General features: G+C 48.1%; 1 protein-coding gene, 1 long non-coding RNA gene and 1 other non-coding gene across 3 annotated transcripts; 2 read left to right on the forward strand and 1 right to left on the reverse strand.

Moving 5' to 3' along the window:
• The first annotated feature begins 306 nt into the window (after positions 1-306).
• Positions 307-378, forward strand: TRNAT-AGU (transfer RNA threonine (anticodon AGU)). Its single transcript has one exon. It is a non-coding gene; the product is annotated as a tRNA-Thr (tRNA).
• A 13,456-nt stretch (positions 379-13,834) lies between these two features.
• Positions 13,835-20,455, reverse strand: LOC140698835 (uncharacterized). Its single transcript, XR_012076822.1, has 2 exons — positions 19,342-20,455; positions 13,835-14,204 (listed from the first exon to the last, which is right to left on the reverse strand). It is a non-coding gene; the product is annotated as an uncharacterized lncRNA (long non-coding RNA).
• NPAS4 (neuronal PAS domain protein 4) lies at positions 19,048-24,689 on the forward strand. Its single transcript, XM_006210662.3, has 8 exons — positions 19,048-19,399; positions 20,118-20,269; positions 20,451-20,553; positions 20,672-20,945; positions 21,126-21,235; positions 21,584-21,719; positions 21,840-23,269; positions 23,942-24,689. Exons 1-8 carry the CDS (start codon positions 19,225-19,227, stop codon positions 23,968-23,970), a joined length of 2,409 nt encoding a protein of 802 aa, XP_006210724.2. The 5' UTR covers positions 19,048-19,224; the 3' UTR covers positions 23,971-24,689.
• Positions 24,690-27,024: the final 2,335 nt, after the last annotated feature.

Consider the following 27,024-nt stretch of genomic DNA (forward strand, 5'->3'; position numbering starts at 1 on the left):
TTACCCTTTATTTTACTGTTTAGTTGAACAATATCAAAATGCCAATATTTGATCTTTTTTAACCACAAAAAATGTCAGTTCCACATGGTTCAACCTAATAACATGGGGAAACTTTAATTAATTTTCAGTCTTTCATGAAGATCTCGGTAGCCAAGAGTTGTCAGTGTGACAAATTGCTGAGTTATCTGCTGCTACCTTTTTGTTAGATGGCCACAAAGTTTCATTGGCTCCCAACCCAGGTGTGTACAGGGGTGTGGCTAGGAATGCTTATGGGAAATGTTTTTAAAAGTATGAATGTAGCAGGGGAGAGCTATAGCTCAGTGGTAGAGCACATGCTTAGTGTGCATGAGGTCCTGGGTTCAATCCCCAGTAGCTCCATGGAAATAAATAAGTAAGTAAATTGAATTACCTCTCTCCCCAATAAAACAAAATATTAAATATATATATGATTGTAATTGAGTAGAATACATTAAATCTACATAAAAACCCGTAAGCCCATTAAAAAATTATTTGTGGGTTTTTTGGGGGGGAGGGGTAGATAATTAGGTTTACATATTTATTTACTTTTAATGGAGGTACTGGAGATTGAACCCAGGACCTTGTGCATGCTATGCAGGCACTTTACCACTGAGCTATACCCTCCCTCCCGCCATGAGTCCATAAAAATAAAAAAGAGATAAAAAAAGAAAACAAAACCCAACCTTCTTTGCCGCCATTGGAGGTGGCCATTACGTCAACTCTTAGCTTGCAACATTGGTAATTAAAAGGACAAAATTCAGTTGTATAGGATGTCATTTTTTTTTTTTTCGGAAAAAGAAGGGGAAGCCGCCGGCCTGCCTAGGGCCGCGACCCCCCGCGTCCACGACACCCCGCCGCGCCATGCCGGCGCGACATAGGATGTCATTAAGAGTTGAAATGTCATAATACTTGTTTTTTTTTACCTTATGTATATATTATTTTTATTTATTATATCTTTATATAATTTTATCATATAGATGTTTTTAACGTGGCAAAGTATCAACCACTGTTGCACCTAGGTTGTGGGTATATGGTTGGTCATTGTGCTATTCTATCTTTCTGTAGACTTGAAGCTTTTTATAACAAAAAGCTTAAAAAATAAGAATTTTTCTTACCTTTCCTATAGCTTAACTATTCATCAAAAATAGTTAACAAACTACCAGGTATAAAATAAGCTACAAGGATGTATTGTACAACATGGGGAATATAGCCAATATTTTATAATAACTATAAATGGAGTATAATCTTTAAAAATTTGTGAATCACTATACTGTATATCTGTAACATATAATACTGTTTATCAACTATACTTCAATTAAAAATATGACATTATAAAATAAATACATAAATCAATTTTAAAATGGTTAAAAAAAGATGTTTTTATATTCCCCCCAGCACTTCAGTAGTGCAATGTCAGAAGCAGTTTCTCAAAATCATATTGCCAGACTCCTTAAACTTAAAACAACAGCAGCAACAGCAGCAACAACAACAACAAACCCCCTACATAGTCGTTCATTGTGTAGCTAAACACACGTTTTAAATTAATCTCCTATTGATGGCCATTTAGGTTAGGTTGTTTTCAGTCTTCTGCTATTTAAATAATGTTGCACTGAATAACCTTTGGGAGTATATTTGTAGATTAAATTCCTGGAAGTAGACTTGCTTTTGAGGATATGTACATCTGTAATTTTAATAGATGCTGCAAAATTGCCCTTCAGAGCAATCTTTTTAGTATACACTCTTTGACCATCTGCATATATTGGCGCCTATTATGCCCATCCCAGCCAGCAGGATGTTATCAGTTCTTAATGAAACTGTAGATGAAAAATGGTATCTTCGTGTGGTTTTAGTCGGCATTGATCTTCTTGTCCTGGTTTAGCACTTTTTAATAAGTTGCATAATATAAACTTGCCATTTTTATAGCTCAAAAGCCCTTAGTATTGGTAGTTTTATGCAGTTCAGGCTAGTATATTTAAAAGTGTTTGCATTTAAAATAAAGACCGAAAGGAAGTCTTTGTATATTAGGGAAATTAGCCTTTTGTCTGTTGTATGAGTTGTGAATTTTTTTCCAGTTTGTTATTTGCCACTTGACATTGCTAATAATGGTTTTTCCATGTAGATATTTTTGCTCGTTATGTATGGGAAGATGGCAAAACTATTGCCATAAGACCAACAGCATACTGTATATTTGTACACAGACTAATGAATCTTGAGTTGTGAAAATAAAACGTAAATGGTGAGCTAACCCAGATTTCTTGAATGAATGAACAACAGTGGGTTGGCTTTTTGTACTCAACATCATTCTCTGTGGATTTATCCAGGTTGTTCCATCAGAAGTTCACTCATTTTCATTGCTGAGTAGTATTCCACGGTATGGATATGCCATAGATTGTTTAACCATTCCCCCATTGAAGGACATCTAAGTTATGTCCAGTTTAGGACTAAAAAAAAATAAACCTGCTATAGACATTCATGTCTGGGTTGTTGTGTGAACATGAGTCTTCATAAATGTCCAGGAGTGCAACTGGTGGGTTGTATTGTAGTTGCATGTTTAGTTTTTAAAGAAATGGCCAAGCTGTTTTCCAGCATACCTATATCATTTTACAGTCCCACCAGCAGTGTATGAGTGACCCAGTTTCTGTGCATCCTTGCCAGAGTTTGGTGTTTGTGATCCATTTTGAGTTTGTGTATAAGGTGTGAGACAGGTTGAAGTTCAATTTTTTTTTCTTTCCTATGGATATCCAGTTGCTCCAGGACCATTTGTTGAAAAGGCTGTCTTTCCTCCTTTGGATTGCTTTTGGACCTTTGTCCAAAATCATTGGGTATATGTGTGGGTCTATTAGTGGATTCTCTCTTATCCATCAATCTATGTGTCTATTACTCTGCTGCTGTCACACAGTCTTGATTACTGAAGCTATGTAAGTCTTGAATTCTTCGAGTTATTTTTCAAAATTATTTTTAACTATTCTAGTTCCTTTACCTTTCTATTTGTATCTTAGCATAATCTTGCCTATAGCTATAAAATACCTTGCTGAGATTTTTATAGGAATTTTATTTAACCTATACATCGATTTGGAAACAATTGACATCTTTACTATGTCATCTTCCTTTCCATAAACACAGTAGCTCCTCCATTTATTTAGATCTTCGATTTTTTTCATAAGCGTCTTGAAGCTTTTAGCCTTCCAGTCCTGTACATTTTCTGTTAGACTTATACCTATGTAAAGTGTAAACACTCCATTTCCCAGGCTTGCTTATAGCTCAGGTTCTGGGTGTGATTTGGATCCTGCCAGCTGGATGTACTAATGTGAGACCTGACTGCAGTGCTGGTCACGCAGGATGGACAGTGGCACAAGAGACAGGGTACTGTGCCGCCTACCAGGCATGGTGAGTTCTAGAGCCAAAAGTTCTGATATTGATTTCCTATTCCACAGATGCCAGACAAGGCAGTGCATTCCCAGAACCAGCACTGTCCAATGGCAAGCCCCCCATCCTTGGCCAAAGTGGTGTAATTCCAGAGAGACATTTCTCTACATGTAGTTAATTCCTCTCATCTTAAAAACATATAAACATTCTCCTTATCTTAGGAGGAACTGATTTTCTGTTGTCAATGACCACCCCTACCTTTACTTCTCTTTGCAGAAAAGAAAACTGTTGATACGCCTTATCTCCAATTCTTCTCCTTCAATTCTCTCCTAACCCCACTCCACCCTGGCTTCCAACTTGACCATCCAAGGAAAAGGTCATCCATGACATCCAAGCCCTAAATTCTCAGTTCTCATCTATTGACCTCATCTATTCTCATCTCAGAAGTGACCTGGTGGGCTGCTCACCCCTCCTGGAGATCCTCTCTTCACTTGCCTTCTAGGACACATTCCTTTACTCTTCCTCTTGCCTCAGTGGTATCTCCCTCCCATTCTCTCCCTCCTCCCTGATCTCTTCAGGTCTCTAGCCCTGGACCCCCCTCTCTTTTCTGTCATATTCACTCCAGGTTTGTGACTTTAAATATGATTTATACACCAAAGACTACTCCAAATTCTCTGTCCAGTTCAGACCTTCCTCTTGAATTCCACACTTAGTTTCTAACTTTCTCCTTGACATCTCCTTCCCCTTTGTTGTTATAAGCAATGAAGAATTGGGATTTTTTTCTGTTGCCACAGTATAACGTGGCTTACCATTACAGCTCCTAACTTGTCAACAAATCCTCCTTGGTACTTCATTTAAAATTCCAACCCCAGGGGTGAGGGTGTAGCTTAGTGGTAAGGTGCATGCTTAGCACACCTGAGGTCCTGGGTTTAATCCCCAGTACCTCCATTTAAAAACAAATAAATAAACCTAATTACCTCCTCACTCTCCCCAAAACAAACAAACAGAACAAAACCAAAACGTCCAACCCTAGATTTCCCAATGTCATAACCCTGCTCTACATTTTTTCCCATAAACTTAACATCTTCTAGTTTTCTTGTACATTATGTCCATTATTTGATCTGTCTGTCCCCACTAGCCTGTAAGTGCCACAGGGGGAGAGACTTTACCCGGTTTGTACACTGATGTATCTCCAGTGTCTTGAGCAAGATCTGGCATAAACATTTGTTGAATGCATGAATGATGTTGTCCTACTTGTATGTGACACATGTTTTTTTCCATGAAGGTCAACAGGAATCTTTCTGTATCCATGAAATCTAGTACCTTCAGGGTACAGTTTTGTTTTATCCTTTCAAGTGACTTCTCCCCTCCCCCAGAACATGCATGGTTTTTCAATCTATGAATTCTTTATATATAAATAAAGGCCATTTCTTATTTCAGAAAAGTGTGACGCTATATATTTTAATATTTTTACTTTTACATTTTTATGAGCTCTTTATTGGGAAAGCTAGTTCTTTTACATTTGACTTCACTTATGAATCTTCTATCTCTATCCTCTTCTCTATAATCATTTTACATTGTTGCTCCCTCCCATGTTGCTTTGGCTCAGATACAGGCATCTTACTCAATTCCAGCCAATAAGCCAGTGGGAAAGATCTGTAGGGGAGAGTATCTGTCAGAATCCTGGGACTGAAGCAGGTAGTACAAACTGGGGAAACAGGATTATCTACAAAGGTATGGGTTTAGAGAAATAAGGGTCAGACAGCAAGACCAGAGGGCCATCACCACACCTCAGCCTGAACTTAGAAAGGGGGGCTCCGCACGGAGACAAGGCTCCAGTTTTTGACAAGGAAACTGCCACCAATCAATGGAGGCCCAGCAGAGATGGAGCTTGGAGCCTTAAATACCTCGAACTTACTCTTTTCCTGTCTTCTATTCTCTTTCCAATGACCCCTGTTGGCCATTTCACCTGGCAACAAATGGGGCAGAGGAGCCCTCTGATGCAATCAGAGATCACCCTCTCGGGTACAATGCACAAAGACTGACCCTACTGACTGTAGGAATAACATGGGAAATTTCATCTTCATCCGATCGCCTATCTACACCACGTGGAGTGTGATTAGTTTATAAGAATGTACTAGATATGACTCCAATCGAACATGCTCACGAGACACTGGAAATCAGACTAGAAGAGCCATGGAAAACCACAGCGACAGCCACATCCTTGTGCCCATCCCCACCCCCACCGCTATGTAGCTAAAATCTTGGGCATGGAGCACACCCCTGGGAGTCACTCAACGACAGATATGCGATTGATGGGACATTACACATGGATAACTACAACACAATGGTGGACTGGTGAGTGAATAAGGAATTTACCAACTAGCCTCAAACTGTCCCACCCCTATGACTTTCTGGAGCTACTGATTGCTCCAGAGGACATTCGTGTCAGGAGGCAAAAAAGGTCTACATGGCCAACTGTAGGCACACATTGTAAGAGAAACTTCGGGGTTAGAAACAGGGGATACACCAATATCATTCAGCAGCTGGTGGAAACAGCAGGAGAGCATGTAGGAGAAACTACTTGGGGTCATATGTGGGAAGTCTAGGTAAAGGTTACTTCCGGGTGGATTTCTCCAGCACTGTCAGAATTGTGGTAATGGCAGCAAATTCTGTTAACAAGCTCATGGGAAAACAGCAGAGCCATCCAGGGTGAAGGAAAGATGTTGACTGAGTTGATGTCCCTTGAATGGGACAAGATGACCTTGACAAGCCTTGGAAGTCCAGGATCTGGTAAGTGGAGTTATTGTCACCCACCTAGGGACAACATGCCTTGTAGTTGATGGTTCACTGTAAATTCCTGAAAACCTAAACCACAAAGGTAGCAGTGCCTTTAGCTTTAGAATTTGTGACCACAAGCCCCTTGGATTCCCTTGAAAGGTTAACACTCAACCCTTGGCATCCCCAAGTGGGTTAGCAAAGAATAATGGGGAAGACATTAGCAGCAGCAGAGGCACAGGGTTTGAATCTCCATGAATTTCCACTTGAAAACAGAGTAACTAGATAATAAAACCAAATTACATGGAAAAATTTTACAACAAAACTAGGTGACAGAGTGTATCCCTTCATCCAAAGTATAAGTTGGTAGGAACAAACCACCCACAGCCCCTAGAGATTTGTATGGAGTCAGCATCTCTGCAGGAGGGACAAGTAAGCAAGAGACCTGAGAACAGTTATTCCCTGGAAAATTGGACAGGTCAATTTAAAAGCAGCAAGCTGAAACCAGGAAGAATTTTCTTACCCCAGCGGTAGATAATTGCAAGGAGACCAACATAAGCAGGAAGACTGCATTAGAAGATAACGATAAAATTTGAAAAAAAAAATACATGTAAGATAAACTGGAACATCTAGCTCCTGTGAACTCTCAAGGCCACAGGAGATAGGGAAGAGTCCCTGACCCTCTTCTGACCTTGGGCTGCTCCATTTGCTCTATAGTGCATGGAGGAATAGCCCCAGATGAGCTGGCCCCTCCGTCTCTCTTGTGAACAGGTAAAGTCTCAGAGGGATGTTCTGGACTCCCCGTTACCCAGCCACCTCATCCTAAAACCCCCTAGATCCAGGGCCTAGAGGCCTGGGCTCCATCCATGGCTGCTGAAACTTTGGGCAAAACATTTCACTTCTCTGTGTCTCAGTCTCAGCATCTGTAAAATGGGGTTACGTTCAGTGAGCGCTAACTTGTTTATCTCAAGAGACTATGAGGTGGATCAAAAGAGACTGTAGGTTTGGAAGCGAAGAGGTCACAAGCGCTTTTCACACAGTCATGACTTCAGGTGGCAGTTCTGCCCCTTACAGCTGTAGGATCTTAGGCAAGAGGAAACTTCTCACAGCCTGTTTTTCTCCCCTGTAAAATGGTAGTTCTCTCGTCTTCATGATCATGATCATCATCATCATCATCATCTGTATTTCAAGGTTGCTGAGAGAATGAAATGAAGTGATACAGGGAAAGTGCTTAACAGTGATCTACACATGGGGAGCACTCACAGAATGTTAACTACTAATGTTGTAATGATGCCTTTGTTAGTTATGGTCTTAATGTGAAGACTGAGATCTTTTAAGCTCTTCCCTCTCACAAACGCCAGAGGGCGACATAGACGGCGAGATCACAGCTACAAGCACGCCTAACACAACGACATTACAGCCACGCGATGGCGCTAAGCCACATGATGTCTGCTTTTCAGCCGAGTTTTGGGGAGCAGTGAGAGGTGGAGTGAGACGGTATAGAAGGGTGAAGGGGAACCCTGGGAGCTGAGGATCCCTGAACCAAAGGATGAGGGATCTCTGCCTGGACTGAGTAGCTCCCGGATTCTTAGGACATAATAGAATCAATAGGGAATGAATGGGTTTTGAAGCCCTTTTGAATATGAGGGCACCCCCTTCTTCCCAGGGCGGCGTCTGCATCTCGTTTCCCGGGGCAGCCCAGCCTCCGTGCCTGGACGCCTGAAAGAGGGAGCGCTCATCTCGGCGCGCTCCTTTCTTCCCTGTAGCTCATTCATCTGCGGCCGCGGTACGCCGTTGCCATGGAGACGTGATGCAGGCGGTGGAGAGGGAGGCCCCGGGTGACGTCCGCGCTGCTAGCAGCTCGTCTCTCGCGGTCTCCCAGTTCTTGCCTATTTTGGAAGAAAGCCGCAGCCCTTCTGCTGATGCGCGCGCGCTGGCGCCTTTTAAAGGCAACTGGCTGAGTTGCGGCTCCGCCAGAGCCCGAGAACTGTCCCTGCCCCCAAGACGCAAGTCCCGCACGGGGCCCGGGCCCGGGAAGCCCCAGGTGCCATGCACCCGACTCCCCAATCTTAGTGCCCTCCACACACTTTGGGGACATTTCAACCATGGAGAAAGAAGGCCTGGCCCTTGCCACCACTACTCCCCTCCCCCGTCTCCTCACCTCTCTCCAACAGGGAGACTCTTCTTCCGCAGGAGACTTGGAAGGAAACAAGATGCCAGGCCTAGAGCGTTTGGGGATCCTCTCTGGACAAGGCCACAGTTAAAACACCAGGTGAGGACTTCACTGCTGGCCAGGCCACCCTGGGTCTCTAGAGACCCACGCCCCCTCCAGCCTCCTACTTTAGCCTTTTTCTTCTTGGGCTCAGCCTGAGATCAGGTTAGCATCTTAGCTGGAAGGCCCCCTTAGTTTCTCCAACCCTCTTATTAAACTGAAAGAGAAACTGAGGCCCGGAGAAGAGTAGTGAATTGACCAAGGTCGCATGGCATGTTCCTGGAGAGCATGGGCCACAGCCCAGAGAGGCTGACTTCCTAGCCAAAGGTCCTTCCCCCATTGCTTAACATTGAGAATAGCTGGCACAGCATGCCAGTCTGTCTCCTGCCTTGTACCCAATAAACAGGCCAGACAACTCCTCCTGTGTCAGTGGCACCAGCTGCTTCTTCCCCTAGCAGAGTCTGGGCCTAGGTAGGCTTTCTGGATCGATAAAGACTTTGGACAAGATTCTGGATCCCATGGACTCCATGACCAACCAACCAGATTGCTTCCATCAAAAGCTTTCAGCAGACCACCAGCTCTCTGGAACTTTCTGGAGCTAAATCTTCTCCATACTGCATACAAATGCCAGTTGGCTTCCAGATGGAGATGTGACCGGCAGTCTCTGGCAGAGCTCACCAGGGCCCTGTGGACCCAGCTCTTTGGACTCTCCTGCCCCATCCTGATGATGCCTCTGCTCTCCTGCAGCACCTGCAGGGGTGTTTGACCAGGACTCACTGAAGACAGCAGTGAAGTACTTGTTCATACCCATGGAGCTATAAAGGACTTCTCTGAGCCCCTACTCTGGACCAGGGCTGGGTATCCAGAGGTGGATCTAATCCAGCCTAGCTGTGGGCATCAAGTCTGGCAAAGGAGAGGGGTCTGTGTCCTGGAGAAGTTAGTCCTGGAGCTTTGAATTGCTCTTCCAAGGGCATCCATTGCCAGGGCCAAGGCTTCAATGCACAGAAGGGGAAACTGAGGCAACCCTCTGCGAGATGGTATTTACCAAGGTCACACAGCAAGTCAGTGAACTGTTGAGACTAGGACCCAGAGCCCTGCATCCTGGCTCAGACTCTCTCTACATCTTGATCCCAGAGACCAGTCTTTGAGAGGTGCACAAAAGTCACTGTGCTGTGAGCTAGGTACCTGGTTCAGAGTCTCCTCTACTAAGTGTTGGTGGTGTCACTTGGGCCACTCCATTCTGTGAACTAGGCCTCAGTCACTCCAGGTGGATGATCTCTGAGAGGCCCCTACTCCAGCTTTGAGTCTGGAGTTCTCTGGATTGGGTATCTTGCCAGGCTGTGGATCCTCTCTGTGGTGGTCTGTGGGACATTCTGGGGGTGTTTTCTTCCTCCAGACTGAAGCTAAGGAATACTGGAAGCAGTACTTGCTTCAGCCTCAGAATGTGTATACCTGAGGATGACCTGAGGTCTGTTTTACAAACCTTGGAACCCATCAGATCCCTCTAACGGTGAGTCCTCTGGTGCTCTTAGCACAGACCTATGAGAATGGCCCCTCATGGGTTCGGTTTGAAGAAGGAAAATCATACGAGCACTTGGTTCCATTCTTCCTGTACCCCTCCCCCCGCCACCATGTCCACACAGGCCAGGTGTGCAGGACCCAAGGTGGCTCTGACCATCCAGGGCCAAGGACTTGGTCCTCTGGGAGACTTCAGGCCCACCCAGACCCTAGCACTGGCACATGGGCTCATCCGCACCTGAAACTGGGTCTTGGGGCAGCAGCATTCTAAAGCTTGAGGGTCATTGGCCAGGTGGAACCTGAGGCCAGAGATGCTCACAGTGCTGGAGATGGGAGGGGCTTTCTAAGCTAAGGGATCCAACCCACTGCATCTGTCATCTTGCAAATAGGGAAATGAGGCCCAAAGAAGGGAAGGGGTTTGCATAACACTCTAGTAGGCTGGTGCCAGAGCTTGGACCAGAATCCGCGTCTCCTGATCCTCCTGTTCAGGACTCTTTTCCCCACATCTAACATAATCCACTGACATCTAGATTGAGCCCACCTCCAACTCTTCCCAGACCTTCGAATCCTTGATGGGAGCCTCCTCCAGCCCACCCCGATCTGCACTGGGTGATTCAGGAGCTTTCCTTACAGATGGTCCTTTCTCCTAAAGCTTCCTGGTATCCCCTCCCCACCCATCCAGGACTCATATTTTCCTGGCTCCAGAAGCTGCTCTATCAAGAGACCATAACTGCTGCTATGCCCTTTTTGCTGTGGTTCAACTAGCTCCCTGCAGTTCCAGCGTTCCCGGGGCGGGGGTCATTATTCTCCCTGCTCTTGGGTGGTCTCTTGGCTGCTCCTAGGGCTTCCCATCTATCACGGGCCCAGGCCTACTATCACCCCAGCCTTGAATCTCATCAGTCTCTCCTGGGACCTCATGGACCACTCCCTGCAGACTTCTTCTCTGCTGGGCCCAGGGCCAGTGAAAGTAACAATAGCCCAGGTATCACTGGGTTGCTGTGAGGTGTGAATGAGTCAATGCATGATGAGGCATATAAAGCACAGGTAAGTGCAGCATCCACAGACTCTCATGTTACAAGGTGTGTTAGGTGGTAATGGCGACCTAAGCACCTGTAGGTCAAAGGGGCAAGAGAGCCAGGAGGACTTTTGGTAATGAGGAGTTATGGGAGCCATGAGGGTTTTAAGCTGGACAAGAACACGATCTTCTGGTTGGCTTCTAGAAAAATGGCAGGGAGCTTGGTGGCTGAATACTGGAACGCCACGTTGGGCCTCCATCCTTGGACTTGCTGAGCAGTATGGCAGCCAGCCCATGCCCAAGGAAGAAGCACACTGGGACCCAGGCCGGAGCCCCCAGGATGACTGTGTGCATCCCCTGAGCTCCCCAGGCCCCCAGCTTCATCTCTGTCCTCCTCTTTGGAATTGCTGCAGCCCCCAGCCTGCCCCACCCCAGCTGGCACTCTCAGACCAAAGTGGACCAAGGCTGTAAAAAGCCAATGGGTGCTCAGGCCCTGTTTCCACACTTACAGTGATAGGGCGTGTGCTATCTCCCAAACCAGCTCCTGCTATCTCTTCAGAGCCTTGCTCAAAATCATATTTTCATAAAGTGAAAATAGTGATGACTAACAGTCTATCATTCAACATTTATTGTGCTCCTTTTGTGTGCCAGGAATTGTTACAAGAGCTTTAATGCTTTAACTCATTCAATTAAATTGAGTTAATTTTCTCATTAATCCTTTGATGTAGGTGCTACAATTCTCACATCCTTATTTAACAGACAGGCCAACTGAAGCACAAGAGGTTAAGTCTCATCTCATAGCCTCCCTTCTGACCTCCATCTTCTCCTGCCTCTCTGAGCCACAGTCTCCCTCCCATCCACCTTTCCACAAAGAACTTATTGGCCTTCTGCCCTCGGGGGGCTTCTGCTCAAGGCTGAGCCACTTCAGCTCAGTCCTGCCCCAGAAATCAAACCTCTCTGTCAAAGTGGGGATCAGCTGCGCTTAACAGTGGCTGCCCCTAACAGTGGCTGCCCCTCTGCACTTTCATACTGTACTTCTGCTAAAACAACCTTGGGCTTCGGTGGCTTCCTTTGTGGCTATGTGTCCCTATGTTGTCCCATCTATGATGCTACACCCTGCCCACCCCACCCCACCCAGTCAGCTCAGCCTAACCTGGTCAGCCAGTCACTTAACACCTGGTAACTCAGCCGAAACACACCTCCTAGTGGAGGCCATCCCGGACTCCCAGGCTGCGTCTGCTCTCCCCAAACACACTAAATTCCTTCTCCACAGCATTCATCCCACATAAATGGCTTGACTGAGTTCTCACTTTCTCACCAGCTTGGATGCTCTGTGAGATGAAGACCGAGCCTGTGTTTCTAAACCACTGCATTGCCAGTGCTCACACAGAGCCTGGCACAAACTCAATTCTTGGATGTGTGCTCATGAATGAATGACATATCTGAGGCCCTGCTCTGGGCTGGGCCCTGTGCTGGGTGCTGAGAATATGGAGACCAGGCGTAGATGCTGGTGGGGAAGACAGACAAGTAAACAGGTGGTGACAATGAAGGATGAGAAGTGCACTGATGAGAAAGCACAGGGAGCTGTAGGGGGCATTGAGGAGGGCCTGGGATCCAACCAGAGGACCAGCAGGATAAGGAGTTCACCAGCTGGAGAGTGGTGGTGGAGAGGACTCTGAAACTGGGCTAAATTAATGAATGAATGTGTGGAGACTCTCTCTCCCCCCTAGACCTTTAGATCCTCAAGGGCAAGGCAGATGTCCTGCACTCCTGTCTCCCCCATGGTGCTTAGAGGAGTGTTGGGTCCCTGCTCTGCATTCAAAGAATGGTTTTAGTTGATTGATTTTCCTTCCCTCCTTGGAATATGGCTGGTCTGACACACTCCTCACTGTGTTGCTTGTGCTCTTTTCTCACAGCCCCTGCTTCAGTTCCTTGCCCAGAAAAGCTTTCCACCTGAGCTATAATCTCCCCCTCCCACCCTCTCCATGGTTCCACATCCCTCACCTTCTCTGCTCAGCCCACTCACCTGGCTCTGACCGTCTCAATGCGTGGATGCCAGGGTGTACCCTCTTCACATGAGATTTGTTGATTTCATAACCATAAATAGATGAAACATTCTGAATACTTCCCTATGCGAGTAGAATTGGGAGAGTGATAACATAATGAAAAGACCTTAAGAGAAAGAAAACAGCCTGCTAAGATGCAGCCTTTGCACAAACCAACTCTACATGAGGATTATACTTTCACTGCAGACCGGTGGACCCTAGACCCAGGACTGGGGAGGTACTTGGGAATCTGTTAGAAAACTTTCACATTGTTTCAAATTCATGAATTCAAAAGAACAATCTAGTTAAAAGTACAAAGAAGTAGAAATCGGGAAACTTGTGTTCTAATTCCAGATTTATCTAATTCTAGCTGTGTGACCCTGGACAAGTTACTAAACCTCTCTGAGAAAGTGTAAAGAAGCTCTCCCTCTGGGTTAAACTAGAGGCTCCAGAAGACCAGAGACACTACAGTACTGTTATTTTTCTCCCACCAGGACATTTATTCTTCCTATTAGTACCTTAATTACCACCCAACATGCAGTTCTGAGGCTGAGGTTGGGATAGGGATGGAATGGAATGATCTAACTCTTCATTACTAAATCCAATTCATGTTGTCAAGGGAACAGGATGTGGAGTATCCCTTCTGCATAGGGAGGCTACAGAGGGGCTAGAAGCTTGTAAGAAGCCTAGCCCATAGGGCTTCCCAATCTCTTCACCCTTAAGGAATACATCCTCTACTATAAAAGACAGCAAACTTTCTGTAAAGGGTCAATTAGTAGATATTTTAGACTTTCAGACCATATGGTCTCTGTTGCAACTGTTCAATTCTGCCTTTGTAAGGTGAAAACAGCCATCGACAACATATAAACAAACGGAGGTGGCTCCATGCCAGTAAAACTTTATTTGCAAAAACACTCGGTGAACTAGATTTGGTATGCAGGTCAGAGTTTGCAGACTTCAACTCTACCCTATGGTGCAAGAGAAAGAGCCTGGGCTGGGGGGCAAGAACTAGCCTTAAAGCCCAGTGTCACCAATAACTTACTGTGTGACTTTGAGCAAGTCATTGTCTCTGAGCTTCAGTTTCACTGTCGATCAAATGAGCATTATAATATCAGTCAGATTTGTCATGAGAATAGTTTTAACATGTCAGAGCAAACCTGAAGTCTTTTCATCCCTCTGGTCCATCACTTCAAGTAGAGATAATCACCCTCCTTCGGCCATGCCCTTGCCTGCTGAGGGTAGTGGCATCCTGCTGGAAGGGGAGAGGTGAGTCAAATTCTTGGTCTGGCTTTCCAGCCTCCAGCCCTAAGTGACCCCATTTCAGCAGCAAGCCAAGCATAGGAGGAAACGAGGAATCCCTTCCTTTCCACCATTCAGTCATTTGGCAGGAGGCTACAGTTCACTTGAGAAAGTGATGTGGCTGTAGTGGCTGGTGGCCAGGCTTTAGAGGAGGCATTTGAGACTCAGACTAGGACTAGAGTTATAAAAGTTGATCTTCATTGCTCCCCTAGATATTCACCTATGGCCCTGGGGTCAAAGTCAAGTAGCCACCACACCTGTGGTCTGATGGTCACTTGCAGCATGACCAGTTGCCTTAATGGATCTGTCTTGAACCATCTTGTCTATCTGTCTGGCCACCATTAAGATCTTTCATCCTTTGGCATCTTGTCACCTGTTCTGAAGACCTGTCAAGTGATTCATTCATTCATCAATTCATTCTCTTTCCCTCTCTTCCCCCTACTCCCTCCTTCCTTCCCTCCTCTCTCTTTCTCCATCTCATAAACACATTTGTCCAGGGCAAGATAGGATCCACTTTGACAGTCCTCTGTCAAGATTCTTGCCCCAAGTCACCAGAAAAGCAGCCCTAACTAGAAGTCTCCATTGCTGTTTTAAAGAAGCAGACTCCCCACTCACCCTCCAGCTCCCTCCCAGGAAGTCATTCTCCCTGAAATCTCTGGAAAAGATTTACCTCCTCTACTCTGTAGAGAGTGAGGGGTGATGTCCCTCCAGGTCCCCAGTAAAGCCATATAAGACAGAACAAGGGATCTCACTGCCTGTTCTTGCTATAAAAATCCCTTTTTCGGAAAAAATAATAAAGAAAGAAATCAGCCAATCCCTTCTCGATGCCATCACCTCTTCTTGGTGATTTTTCGGGGAAGGAGTGGGCAGGGTTGCCATGGCAACAGATGCGAGCTTGTCTCAGTAAAGAAGGGACCTTGATATTTTTTCTCTCTCTCTTTCTCTCAGTTGTGTATGTGTCTATGAGTGTGTGTGTGCACGCGCTGCGCATGCCTATGCCCACACCAGGAATTTTTTTTAGACCCAAAGAAAGCCCTCTTTTCCCTCAATTCCCCAAATATGGAGAGATGGAAAACTACTTACTCCTTCAGGCCAGGGACGATTCATGATGGTTCAAGAGAAAAGGGAGAGATCCTATGGGATTCCCTTCCTCTGTCTTTTAGCTAGAGATTGCACACAACAGAGACCTTCACAAAAGGTTGGGGGCCAGGACTGGAAAGGAGGGAAGGTGCTGGGTTGAGAGAGGTGATTAAGGTGATTAAGAGAGGTGATAAATTGTGCAAGAGCCCAACAACTGCCATCTGAGAGAGCAACAGAAGGTGCATTGAGGCTAAGGATGCATGCAAATCCACACACACCATTGGATGCTGAGAGAGAAAGGCATAGAGCCGACTCAGATGTGGACACAAACACACACATGGATAGGGAAGCACACAGAAAGCTGCAAACATATAAACACATACAGGCACAAACAGAACTACACAGAACACAGAAAGTCATAGGCACTTTTTATAAAGACAGGTATAGATGCAGGCATAGGCAAATGCACAGATTTAAAGGAATGTAGATACACAGCTACAAAGACATATGCAAACAGACACACAGAGACAAATACGCCATGATCAAATGGACAGACAGACACACATGCACATTCTCACAGACTGGCTCCCTTCCTTCAACTGCCCAAGCACCCTGAGCAGCAGTGATAGCTGGGAACGCTGCAGGCTCACAGAGAGGGTCTGAGTGGGTGACCCCTGCTCCCCCTTTCCTTCTACAAACTCACCCCAAAACCCCTCTCTCAGTTCACTCCCTTGCCCACTCTTCCATAGCCGATGGGCTCTATTACCTCCCCCATCTTGGATTTCCAATTCTTAGCCTATTCTGCTGCTGCTGCCTGCTGCTTGGGGAGGGGTGTGTGTGTGTGTGTGACTCAGCCAGGCCAGGATGACTCATACTGCCAGTATTTTTAGCAGCAGCCAGGAGCTCTCTAGCGTGCCAGCCGCCCCCCTCCTCCTGCTTGCTATTTTGGAACCATCACTGGTGATATAAATAGCTCCTCTCCCACGGCCTGAAGCTGCTGCCAAGCTATTTTTGGTTCTTCACAGTTAAAAATAGCGTCATGGAGGTAGGAGGCAAGGGGAGTGGGAGCTGGCCTAGGGAGAGAAGACATTGGGGGCATACAGAGCTTCTCAACTTGAGTAAGAGTGGGTAAACTAGTATAAGCCCTTCTGTGCCCCTTCCCTTGTCCCTTTCTAGACCGTTCTTCCCTTTCAGAGTGCCTTCCCCTCCAGTCCATTCTCTTGGAAAAATCCAAGGGCTTTTCCCTTGAGCCCAGTAACTCCCTTCTTACTTCACTCTTACAGCTCAGAAATCTTGCCCCTCGCCTGCAACTCACTACCCTGCTCACCCTCAGAGGAGAAGGGGACAGTCAATCTGGGTCTCACTGTGAGGCATATATAGACTCAAGTTCTACTTTAATGTCCCAGCCAGACCATGATCAATATGGCATACCAGGTGATAATTCAGGACCACGGACAGCGGAAAGGGACACATTCTTTCACTGCGGATCTGCTCAGCTTACTGGAGACCAGCTGGACCCAACCATTAGACACCTCTTATCCTGGAGAGGAACACTGAGAATATCTCTTAGTCAAGGATAATGCACCAGTGAGTGAAGAAAACAGGAACATTGACCTGAATTTTCATACAGGAGGTGGGCCTAAAGATCAAGGGCTTGTCCAAACAGAAACTTGAGTGAGGAGTAGATGGGTACATCAGGGGTCAGCTAGAGATGAAAGTGGAACGGAGACACACTGTCTGAGGGAACCATTTTTCTGTCACTGAGGCAAATAGGGCTAGAGATAGTGGCAAGCAGACAGACATACCCTTCCTTCCATCTCAGTTGTTGCACTGAATACAGTATGGTTGGTGTGGATGGCCCCAACCTCCACCAAAACACACAAGAGGTCAGGACTGGGACTCCAGAGATCTTCTTTTTTGACAGCCTTCTCCTCAGCTTTCTCTCCTCCCATTCTGCCTCTCTTACCACCACCTTTTTCGTGAGAAATGAAGATTTCCTTGACCCCAAATTTTGCTTATTGCTGTCAAAGCTTATCCCCGTCCCTCCTATGTGATTTTATACAAGGAGGCCAATCCCTTTCCCCCAAATTTTAATTGGCCTAATTCCCAGCCCCTCAAATAACTTCACACATACTCCTACCCCACAGAATTCAATTTCAGATAAAATGTCCCCATTTCTTTCTCCTTTTATGAGCTCCAGGGGGGGAACAAAGGCACCCTTCACCCCCTAGAGAGGGATCATCTGTGCTAAAAAGAGGAAAAGGAAAGAAGGAGATAGGGCAAAAGCGACATGATGTGGAGACAAAATTTACAAAGAAAAGAAGAGACTCTAGAGAGCAGAAGGGGAACGTTTTGAGGGTAGAGGGCACACAAAGCTGAGACAGACCACCTACTAGGCAGTGAGATAAAGAAACTAGTTATGGCGGAGGGAGGGGGGTTGTGGAGAGTTGAAGGTGGAGAGACAGCGTGGAGTCCTACTGCCGATGATGAGGAGGAGGTTGAGGGGAGTGTGGAGGACAGCCTGACAGAGTTAAGGGGTCCTTGGTAGGTGCATGGGTTGCGCGGAGGGTTCAGGACGGCCCTTTCGCTTCTTTGCTGCTTCTCCATCTTCCCCGCTGGAGGCAGGGGGGAGCCCTCCCGAGCTGTGCGGAGGCAGCCAGGCCCCGCCCGCGGCCGCCGCCGCGGCAGCTGCCGGAGGATTCCTGTCCTAATATGGAGCTGGGATTCCCCCGGCCCCGCCCCCGCCCCCGGCCCGCAGGGAGACCGAGGATTGCAATGGGGGTGTGTGTGTGTGTGGGGGTGGGAAACTTCTGGCTTTGGAGGATGGCAGTGGGGGATGGGATACTTAGTGTAGACCCAGATCCTCACCAGGCCCTGGGACCCTGCCTCAGTTTCCTCAGTCAGTGGCTGAGGCTAATTAGCTGACAGAAACGAAGAACACTGTAGACTGCTGCGATGGTGTGGTATTCCTATTTTTGGCTGTGAGAAAATAGAACCAAGGCCAAATTCAGTTGGTCTCTTTCCTTCAGGACCTCAGGACCCTTTCCCACCCTTCCTAGGGACTTAGACCCCCCCTCCACGAAGCTCCCCCTGCTAAATCGCCAAGGCCCGAGTTTAGAAAAGGGGGTGGGATTTGTTCTTTGAAAGTGACTAAGGGAATCCTAGACTGAGTAATCCCTAGAGAGAAACTCCAGCTGTGACCTTTCTCACAAAGGCCAAGGAAGGTCCTTCTCCCCCTTTAGACGAAAATGAACTATGACAAATAGGAAGGGGCAGTTTGTGGACGACCCTGCTCTTCCCCATTCCCTTATCTCCTTGAAAAAGAGTCAATGTCGGAACCAGTGCCTCTCTGCCCTCTGCAGACTCTCCTGCCAGAGGCTTCAGACCGCCTCAACCCTTGTCCTGTCCCTTCCCTCAACTGACCGCATTCGGACACTTGGGTCCCTGCACCCCCTTTCAGGCCTTCCTAACGCAGCACTTGCCTCTCGGCTCAGCTGCCGCCAGCCGTGGCCCCCTCCGCAGCCTCCGTTCTCCCCCTCCCTTCGGCACCCCTCCCGCTCGCGTTCTACGTCATGAGATGACGTCGGAAGCCAGGGAGGGAGGAGGAGCGCAACCCCCCCTCCAAAGCCAGCAGCTCCCTCTGCAGCTTGCTTAGCCCAGCCTCCCGCTCTCCCGCCCCCCCTTTCTCTAAAGCGAGCCCCCCACGCCTGACAGGAGCTATATAAGGCGGAACGAGGCAGGCTAGGGGGGCAGCGCAGCCGAGCGGAGCCCAGGAGAGGAGAGAGAGAACCTGAGCGAGAAACGGGGAAGCAAAGAAGAGGAAGCCACCGGTGCGTCGGGACAGGAACGCAGGTGTTCGGAGCGCCCGAGCTGGAGCTCCGCAGCCGCTAGTCATGTACCGCTCCACCAAGGGCGCCTCCAAGGCGCGCCGCGACCAGATCAACGCTGAGATCCGGAACCTCAAGGAGCTGCTACCGCTTGCCGAAGCAGACAAAGTCCGGCTGTCCTACCTGCACATTATGAGTCTTGCTTGCATCTACACTCGCAAGGGCGTCTTCTTCGCTGGAGGTGAGCAAACTGGGGCTGCCGGAGACCGGAGCTGGCGCGCACCGGGGACAGTAAATCTGAGGGAACCCTCTGGGACTGCCGCAGGTCTAGGGCAGCGTGTCGGCGAGCTGGGGTGAGAAGGGACTTTGAGAACTTAGGACTTCCTACTTTTCCTTCTGAGTTCTGTCCAAACCCCATCTTAGTTCTGGATGAGGGTTAGAGAGCCTGGATAGTGTCCCTGGTTCCAGACTTAAGAGAGGAGAGCCTGGGCAGAATGGCCCCAGTCCCTACCAGCGCAGAGGTGCTCCGAGAGCCAGGGAAGGGAAGCCCAGAAGTTGTAGGGACGGAGCCGCCAAACCCTGAAGAAGCACAGCAGCTCTTCGAGGTACTGGAAGGGCTCTTCCGCAGCCGTTGATGCGCTGTCCGCGGTGCTGACAACACTGCCGGGCGTGCAAGGCGCTGCCCGCGGTGCTGAACGCTCTACCAGCATTTGGAATGCTGTCCGTGGTTCTGAAATTCAGACCTGCCGTAGCCCCGACTTAAAGTCGAAGGGCTCGCTGGCTGGGAGATCCTGCAACAGGTTCCCCGGGCGAGCTGCGGGCAGCAGGTCAACAGGTGTGTGCAGAGGCAGGTTCATGAGAAATTACTCTGGATTTTCTGAAACTTAGTCCACGTCTTTCTCACTTCTGTTTTGCTTCCCAGTGTGACTCCTGACTCACCATACCTTCTCACCCTGCAGGCACTCCTCTGGCGGGCTCCACAGGGCTTCTCTCAGCTCAAGAGCTTGAAGACATAGTGGCAGCACTACCTGGCTTTCTGCTTGTGTTCACAGCGGAGGGAAAGCTGCTTTATCTCTCTGAGAGTGTGAGCGAGCACCTGGGCCACTCCATGGTGAGTGCTGAGGGTACTTTCAGCCTGGGCCGGGGGTCAGATGGTAACACGATGAGCTTTCCACTTCTGAGAATCTGAGAATTACTGCAGAGGGGGTGGCTATACCCTACAAGATGCTATGTGCCAAGGATTGTCTATTGCTGCCTTCACTAATGATCATCCTTTCTTTACCTTTCTCCAGGTGGACCTAGTTGCCCAGGGTGACAGTATCTATGACATCATTGACCCAGCTGACCACCTAACTGTGCGCCAGCAACTCACTCTACCCTCTGCCCTGGACACTGGTAAGAAATTCCTTCTCCCTTCCTCAATCCAATATCCCTCCTGCTACCCTGCTCCTTCCCACTTGCCATCTCTCTCAGTCATTTACCCTCTCAACAGATTTTCTCTTCACTCACACAGATCGCCTCTTCCGCTGTCGCTTCAACACATCCAAGTCCCTCAGGCGCCAGAGTGCAGGCAACAAACTGGTGCTTATTCGAGGCAGATTCCATGCTCACCCACCTGGGGCCTACTGGGCAGGAAATCCTGTGTTCACAGCTTTCTGTGCCCCACTGGAGACAAGACCTCGCCCTGGCCCTGGCCCTGGCCCTGGCCCTGGCCCTGCCTCCCTCTTCCTGGCCATGTTCCAGAGCCGTCATGCTAAGGATCTTGCCCTACTGGACATCTCTGAGAGGTAAGCTCAGAGTGTTCAGATCCCAGGAAAAAGACAGGTCAGAGGTGAGGGGACCCTAGATTCTGGAGTCAGGGGCAGGGAGGATTGGATCTAAAGGGGCAGAGAAATTTGGAGGGAGTGAGATGTCTGGGTATCAAGTGGAAAAACAGAAAGCTGACCTCACCCTTTCCACCTCCCCAGTGTCCTAATCTACCTGGGCTTTGAGCGCAGTGAACTCCTCTGTAAATCATGGTATGGACTGCTGCACCCTGAGGACCTGGGCCACGCTTCTGCTCAACACTACCGCCTGTGTGAGTGTCCAGAGAGGCTGGGGACAAGACAGGGATCCGGGAAAAGGCATAAGAAACTTGACCAAGAAGGGCTGTGATCAAGACTGATGTTGGGGAGATATCAGAGGCCAATAGTTTTGGGTACTATAGGGAGAACATTAGGGTGATGAGTCAAGGTGAGAATAGAATCAGAACTGGTGGGCTCTGAGTGGTGAGGTCAAGGTAGGGAATTGAATGGTACAGGTTAGGGTAGTCAGAAAAGAGGATGTCATGTATACCCCAGTTTAATGGAGAGGTCAGCAGGGGGTTGGAATTTAAGTTGTGTTGCCTGATGAGTGTCCTAATTCTGCATCTCTTCTTTCCCCTCAGTGGCTGAGAGTGGAGATATTCAGGCAGAGATGGTGGTGAGGCTGCTGGCCAAGACTGGAGGCTGGGCATGGATTTATTGCCTTTTGTACTCAGAAGGTCCAGAGGGTCCCATCACTGCCAATAACTATCCAATCAGGTGAGCTGCAAGGCAGGGGCCTGGGAGGCAGCTGAGGTGGACATGGAGGAGATACAAATCAGAGAACTTCTCTGGGAATGGACACCAAACCTTACCGGCTGCTTCTTCTCTTCTCTCCAGTGACACGGAAGCTTGGAGCCTCCGCCAGCAGTTGAATTCTGAAGACACCCAGGCAGCCTATGTCCTGGGTGCCCCAGCCATGCTGCCCTCATTTCCTGAGAATATCTTCTCTCAGGAGCAGTGCTCCAGCCCTAATCCACTCTTCAACATGGGGCCACCCAGAAGCACCAATTTCCCCAGTGCTCCTGAGTTGGGTGCTGTCTCAACATCAGAAGAGCTTCCCCGACCCCCCAAAGAGCTGGGCTTCAGCTATGTGACATTCTCATCTGGCTCTGAGCCTTCTCTTCAAGCAGACCTGAATAAGGATTTTGTGTGCACCCCACCCTACACACCCCACCAGCCAGGAGGCTGTGCCTTCCTCTTCAGCCTCCATGAGCCCTTCCAGCCACACTTGCCCACTCCATCCAGCTCTCTCCAAGAACAGCTGACTCCAAGCACCACGACCTTCTCTGATCAACTAACGCCCAGCAGTGCAACCTTCCCAGATTCACTCACTAGCCCACTACAATGCCAGCTGACTGAAACCTCAGCCAGAAGCTATGAAGATCAGTTGACTCCCTGCACCTCCACCTTCCCTGACCAGCTGCTTCCCAGCTCTGCCACCTTCTCAGAGCCTCTAGGCAGCCCTGCCCATGAGCAACTGACTCCTCCGAGCACAGCATTCCAAGCACACCTGAACAGCCCCAGCCAAACTTTCCCAGAGCAACTGAGCCCCAATTCCACCAAGACTTACTTCGCCCAGGAGGGATGCAGTTTTCTCTATGAGAAGTTGCCCCCAAGTCCTAGCAGCCCTGGTAATGGGGACTGCACACTCCTGGCCCTAGCTCAGCTCCGGGGCCCCCTTTCTGTGGATGTCCCCCTGGTGCCTGAAGGCCTGCTTACACCTGAGGCCTCTCCAGTCAAGCAGAGTTTCTTCCACTATTCTGAAAAGGAGCAGAATGAAATAGATCGTCTCATCCAGCAGATCAGCCAGTTGGCTCAGGGCATGGACAGGCCCTTCTCAGCTGAGGCTGGCACAGATGAGCTGGAGCCACTTGGGGGGCTGGAGCCCCTGGACTCCAACCTTTCCCTGTCGGGGGCTGGCCCCCCTGTGCTCAGCCTGGACCTGAAACCCTGGAAATGTCAGGACCTGGATTTCCTGGCGGACCCTGATAACATATTCCTGGAAGAGACACCCGTGGAAGACATTTTCATGGATCTCTCTACCCCAGACCCCAATGGGGAATGGAATTCAGGGGATCCTGAGGCAGCGGTCCCAGGAGGGGCCCCATCGCCTTGCAACAACCTGTCCCCAGAAGACCGCAGCTTCCTGGAGGACCTGGCCACATATGAAACCGCCTTTGAGACAGGTGTCTCAGCATTCCCCTACGATGGGTTTACTGATGAGTTGCATCAACTCCAGAGCCAAGTTCAAGACAGCTTCCATGAAGGTGAGTCCAGCCAAAATGTTCAAGAATTCAAGCCTGTCCTGCCAATGAGACGCTGGGTAGAACTAGACAAGAAAATTCTCCTCTATGTACCTCAGTTTAATTAGTGCTGTATAGGATAGCAATGGGATAAGAACTAATAAAAAATGATATGGAATTTCTGAACAAGTAGGCCTAGGGGCAGAGGTTAGTGGTGTGGGATAAAATGTAAGAGAATCTTGGGTAATGGTCTGTGCTTCTTAACTCTAGGAGGGACCTATATAAGCCATCCCCACCCCATTTTACAGATGAAGATAATCAAGGTCCCAGAGTTAAAGAAATTTGCCTAAGGTTACACAACAAGTTGTTGGAAGAGGGACTAGAACTCTGTCTCAGTATTCTTGCCCCTTAATACAGAGCAAGAGTTTATAGAAATTTGGGAGAGTGGGACTCAGCCCCTGGCCCCATTCGAGGGTCTCTACTATGGTTGCATCCTTTTCAAAACCACAGCCATAGTTTCACTCCATTCATCCAAATTGCTCCTTTATCTGCTGAGCTTCTGGTGATCATTCAGTCACTGGACCAACGTATTTGTACTCCATACTATGTCCAACAGTGCACCACGTCCTCAGCCTATCTTTCCTGATAGACTTAACTAACTATTCTCTCTCACTGTATCTCTCTCTTTCTCTGCAGATGGAAGTGGAGGGGAACCAACGTTTTGAATAAGTCTGTGACTTAACGTCGTCAAGTATGGCATATTGTCATCAAGACGTGGAGCCGCTCTCCACCCCCCGGGATTGTTGGGGGGATTCTGGGGGCCAGAGGGGAATAGATCTGATTCCCCAGGCCCTATGGGATTTGGGGGGGAGGTGGGAGGGCAAGGGAGGGGAGCTTCTTTTTAAAATTTAGAGACATCAAGCTATCCCAGTTTCCATTTCAATCTGTATTCACTCGTAGTGAGTTTCCTTGAATGGGATTTCAAGCGGAGAACGGGGGAGTCTCACTTCCCCACCCCGCGCTGCCCCATGGGCCTGGGCCAGTTCTCCACTCCTGGGGGCCAAGCCACCCCTGGGCCTTGGTGGGGGAAAGGCAGTGCCCAACCCGGGCCAGCCTGTGCCCTGAGGGGCTCTTGACACCCACGTAGAATTCTCTACACACCAGTAACGGGATTTCAATTCCGATGGACTCAGCCGCCCCGGCGGCCCTTCTTGTGACTTTTGCGCCCCACACCTGGGGTGGGGGCGCGAAGAGACGCTACGTTCCTTTCCGATGGAGGAAGGCAGACCTGCCGCCGTCACACGTGTGCTTGCACGAGTGCGTGTACCTGGTGCGGGACTCACCCGGCTGCCAGACTGCCTGGGCCTGCCCAGGTGGCCCCCTCGTGGTGCTGCGGTGACTTTGTAGCTAACTTTATAATAAAGTCCAGTTTGCCTTTTTGGTATCCCTAGTGTCATGCACTGCTGTGGAAAGGGAAGGGTGGGGACTTGAGAAGGTTGGGAGGCCCAGACAGGAGCCTGGAGGCCAAGAGTTAAAGACTGGATCTGCTGACAGCCCTGGCATTTCATTCATTCATGCATTCATTCATTTGTTCACTCAGCCTGTGAGTGTTCAGTGTGTGCTAGAAGCTGAGAGTCTGGAGCTGAAACAGATGCTAAATCTTGGTTTCAAGATGCTTTGGCATCCAATGCTAAAGGGTACTGGAGTCTCCTCTCTTCTCCAGGCTTGCGGTGCTTCCAGTGTGGGAGGGAGCAGACGGGCCTGGGGATGCGGAGGGGATTCAGCTTGGCATTTTTCTGGACATGAATTTGAAGTTTCAGGATATGAGTTTCTTTCTTCATTCTGGCCCTAAAGGCAAGCAGCTAGATCTTCTCTTTGGAAACAATAAGCACCTTTGTGGTCCTTGCATGGGGCTTTCAGCTAACATACACTTTTATATCACTTACTCACTGCAGCAAATCCTCTGGACAGGTGTATTAGCACCATTTCACTGATGAGGAAACAGGATCCAGGTAAAAAGTGATTTGCCCCCTCAGTTAGTAAGAGGCACAGATGGGCAACGTATCCACGCCATCTGGGTCCAAGCCCTGGTCTGTCCTCTCTGCCCCAAAGCCCATGAATCATCATTTCAAATCATCCTGTCCCAGATTACCCAAGAGGGCAGGCTTGGGCTGGTGCAGGGGCTTCTTCTCTTCCAGGTCTGTGAGCTAGAGTGGACCCCAAACTTCTGAGCAGAATGTAATAACTTAATAGACCAAGAGAAGAAGTTTCCAACAGTATGTTCCTCCAAGATCAAGGGCCAAAAACCACAAGGTATGGTGGGGGCAGAAATGCAAATTAGGAGCCAGACAGACCTGGATTCAAATTCCCCCTCCACCAACTATTTGCTGAGTGGGAACCTGAGACTCGGTTTTTATTTCCCAGGTGAAATGGGGCTGAAAGAAATGGGATTGACCTCCCAAAGATGCTGCTAGGACTTGAGGGGGATCTCTTTATAAGCTGAGGAGCACAAGAGAAATACTGTATGATATCACTTACATTGCGGAATCTAAAAAAAGAAAAAGACAAACGAATTTATTTACAAAAGAGAAACAGACTCACAGACATAGAAAACAAACTTACGGTTATGGAGGTGGGGGGAAGGGGTAAATTGGGAGTTTGAGATCTGCAGATACCAACTAATATATATATAATAAATAAACAACAAGTGTATGCTGTATAGTATGGGGAACTACATTCACTATCTTGTAGTAATTTATGGTGAAAAAGAATATGAAAACGAATACATGCATGTTCCTATATGACTGAAGTATTGGGCTGTACACCAGAAATTGACACAACACTGTAAACTGGCTATACTTCAATAAAAATACATAAAAAATAATAATTATAAAGTGAATTAGAAGTTGCGGGAGACCTGGGAAATTTTAAAATATTAAAAAATTAAAAAAAAATAAAGTCAATTAGAAGGCAATGGTGATCACAAAGATTTACAACAAGTTTCTTTCTCATGAAGAGGAAGGAAACTCCAGGCCCCAGTCTGCTCCCACCAACAGTGAAATATGGGGGCTGGGTTCTAGGAGCAGAGAGCACAACAAACCTCCTCTCACTCCAAATTCTCCAGCACTGGGGCTGTGTCCTTCAGAGGTCCTATGGGAGGGATAACATTCCAGGGACCTGTCACCCCTTTTCCACCTTGGATGCATCCTTGGGTGGAACAGGAGGGTGCAGTCTTGCCCTCTGCCTTCCTGTGCATCTGATCTTCAACTTGAACAAAGAACTGGACTGCAAGCCCCAAGAGGCTTCTGTCTAAGCTCTGTCCCTCACTAATGCTGAAGCACAGAGCCAGACACAGAGCAGGTACATTAGAAATTTTTTTTCTTTTTTTTCCCTCTTTTTTCTTTTTCTTTTGTGGGGGAGGGAACTAGGGTTTTTAAAAATTTATTTGTTACTGGAGGTGCTGGAGATTGAGCCTAGGACCTCATGTATGCTGAGCATGCGCTCTACCACTGAGCTACACCTTCCTCCCACATTAGAAATATTTTATTGAGAAGACCACTTCTGAAGATCAGCCCAAGGATTTGAGTAGAGAGTCACCAATTTCTACCACAAAAATTTTGTTCCTAAGTTCCCAAGAGGGTTAAGGATTGTAACTCTCAGCTTTGAATCTTAAGTGACCAAAGCTCAAGAGACACACATTGGAGTCCCATCTAAAAACCTCCCTGGTGGAACCCTCCTACACTGTTGGTGGGAATGTAGTTTGGGGCAGCCAATATGGA

The sequence above is a fragment of the Vicugna pacos genome, chromosome 10, assembly GCF_048564905.1.
Source record: "Vicugna pacos chromosome 10, VicPac4, whole genome shotgun sequence".
NCBI classification, from domain to species: Eukaryota; Metazoa; Chordata; class Mammalia; order Artiodactyla; family Camelidae; genus Vicugna; species Vicugna pacos.

What these genes read in the sequence shown, in the direction of transcription:
- NPAS4 (XM_006210662.3), top strand. Translation starts at nt 19,225, where the DNA reads ATGTACCGCTCCACCAAGGGCGCCTCCAAGGCGCGCCGCGACCAGATC. An exon ending in GGGCGTCTTCTTCGCTGGAG is followed by an intron (nt 19,400 to 20,117) that starts GTGAGCAAACTG and finishes CTCACCCTGCAG; the next exon opens with GCACTCCTCTGGCGGGCTCC. An exon ending in GCCAATAACTATCCAATCAG is followed by an intron (nt 21,720 to 21,839) that starts GTGAGCTGCAAG and finishes TCTTCTCTCCAG; the next exon opens with TGACACGGAAGCTTGGAGCC.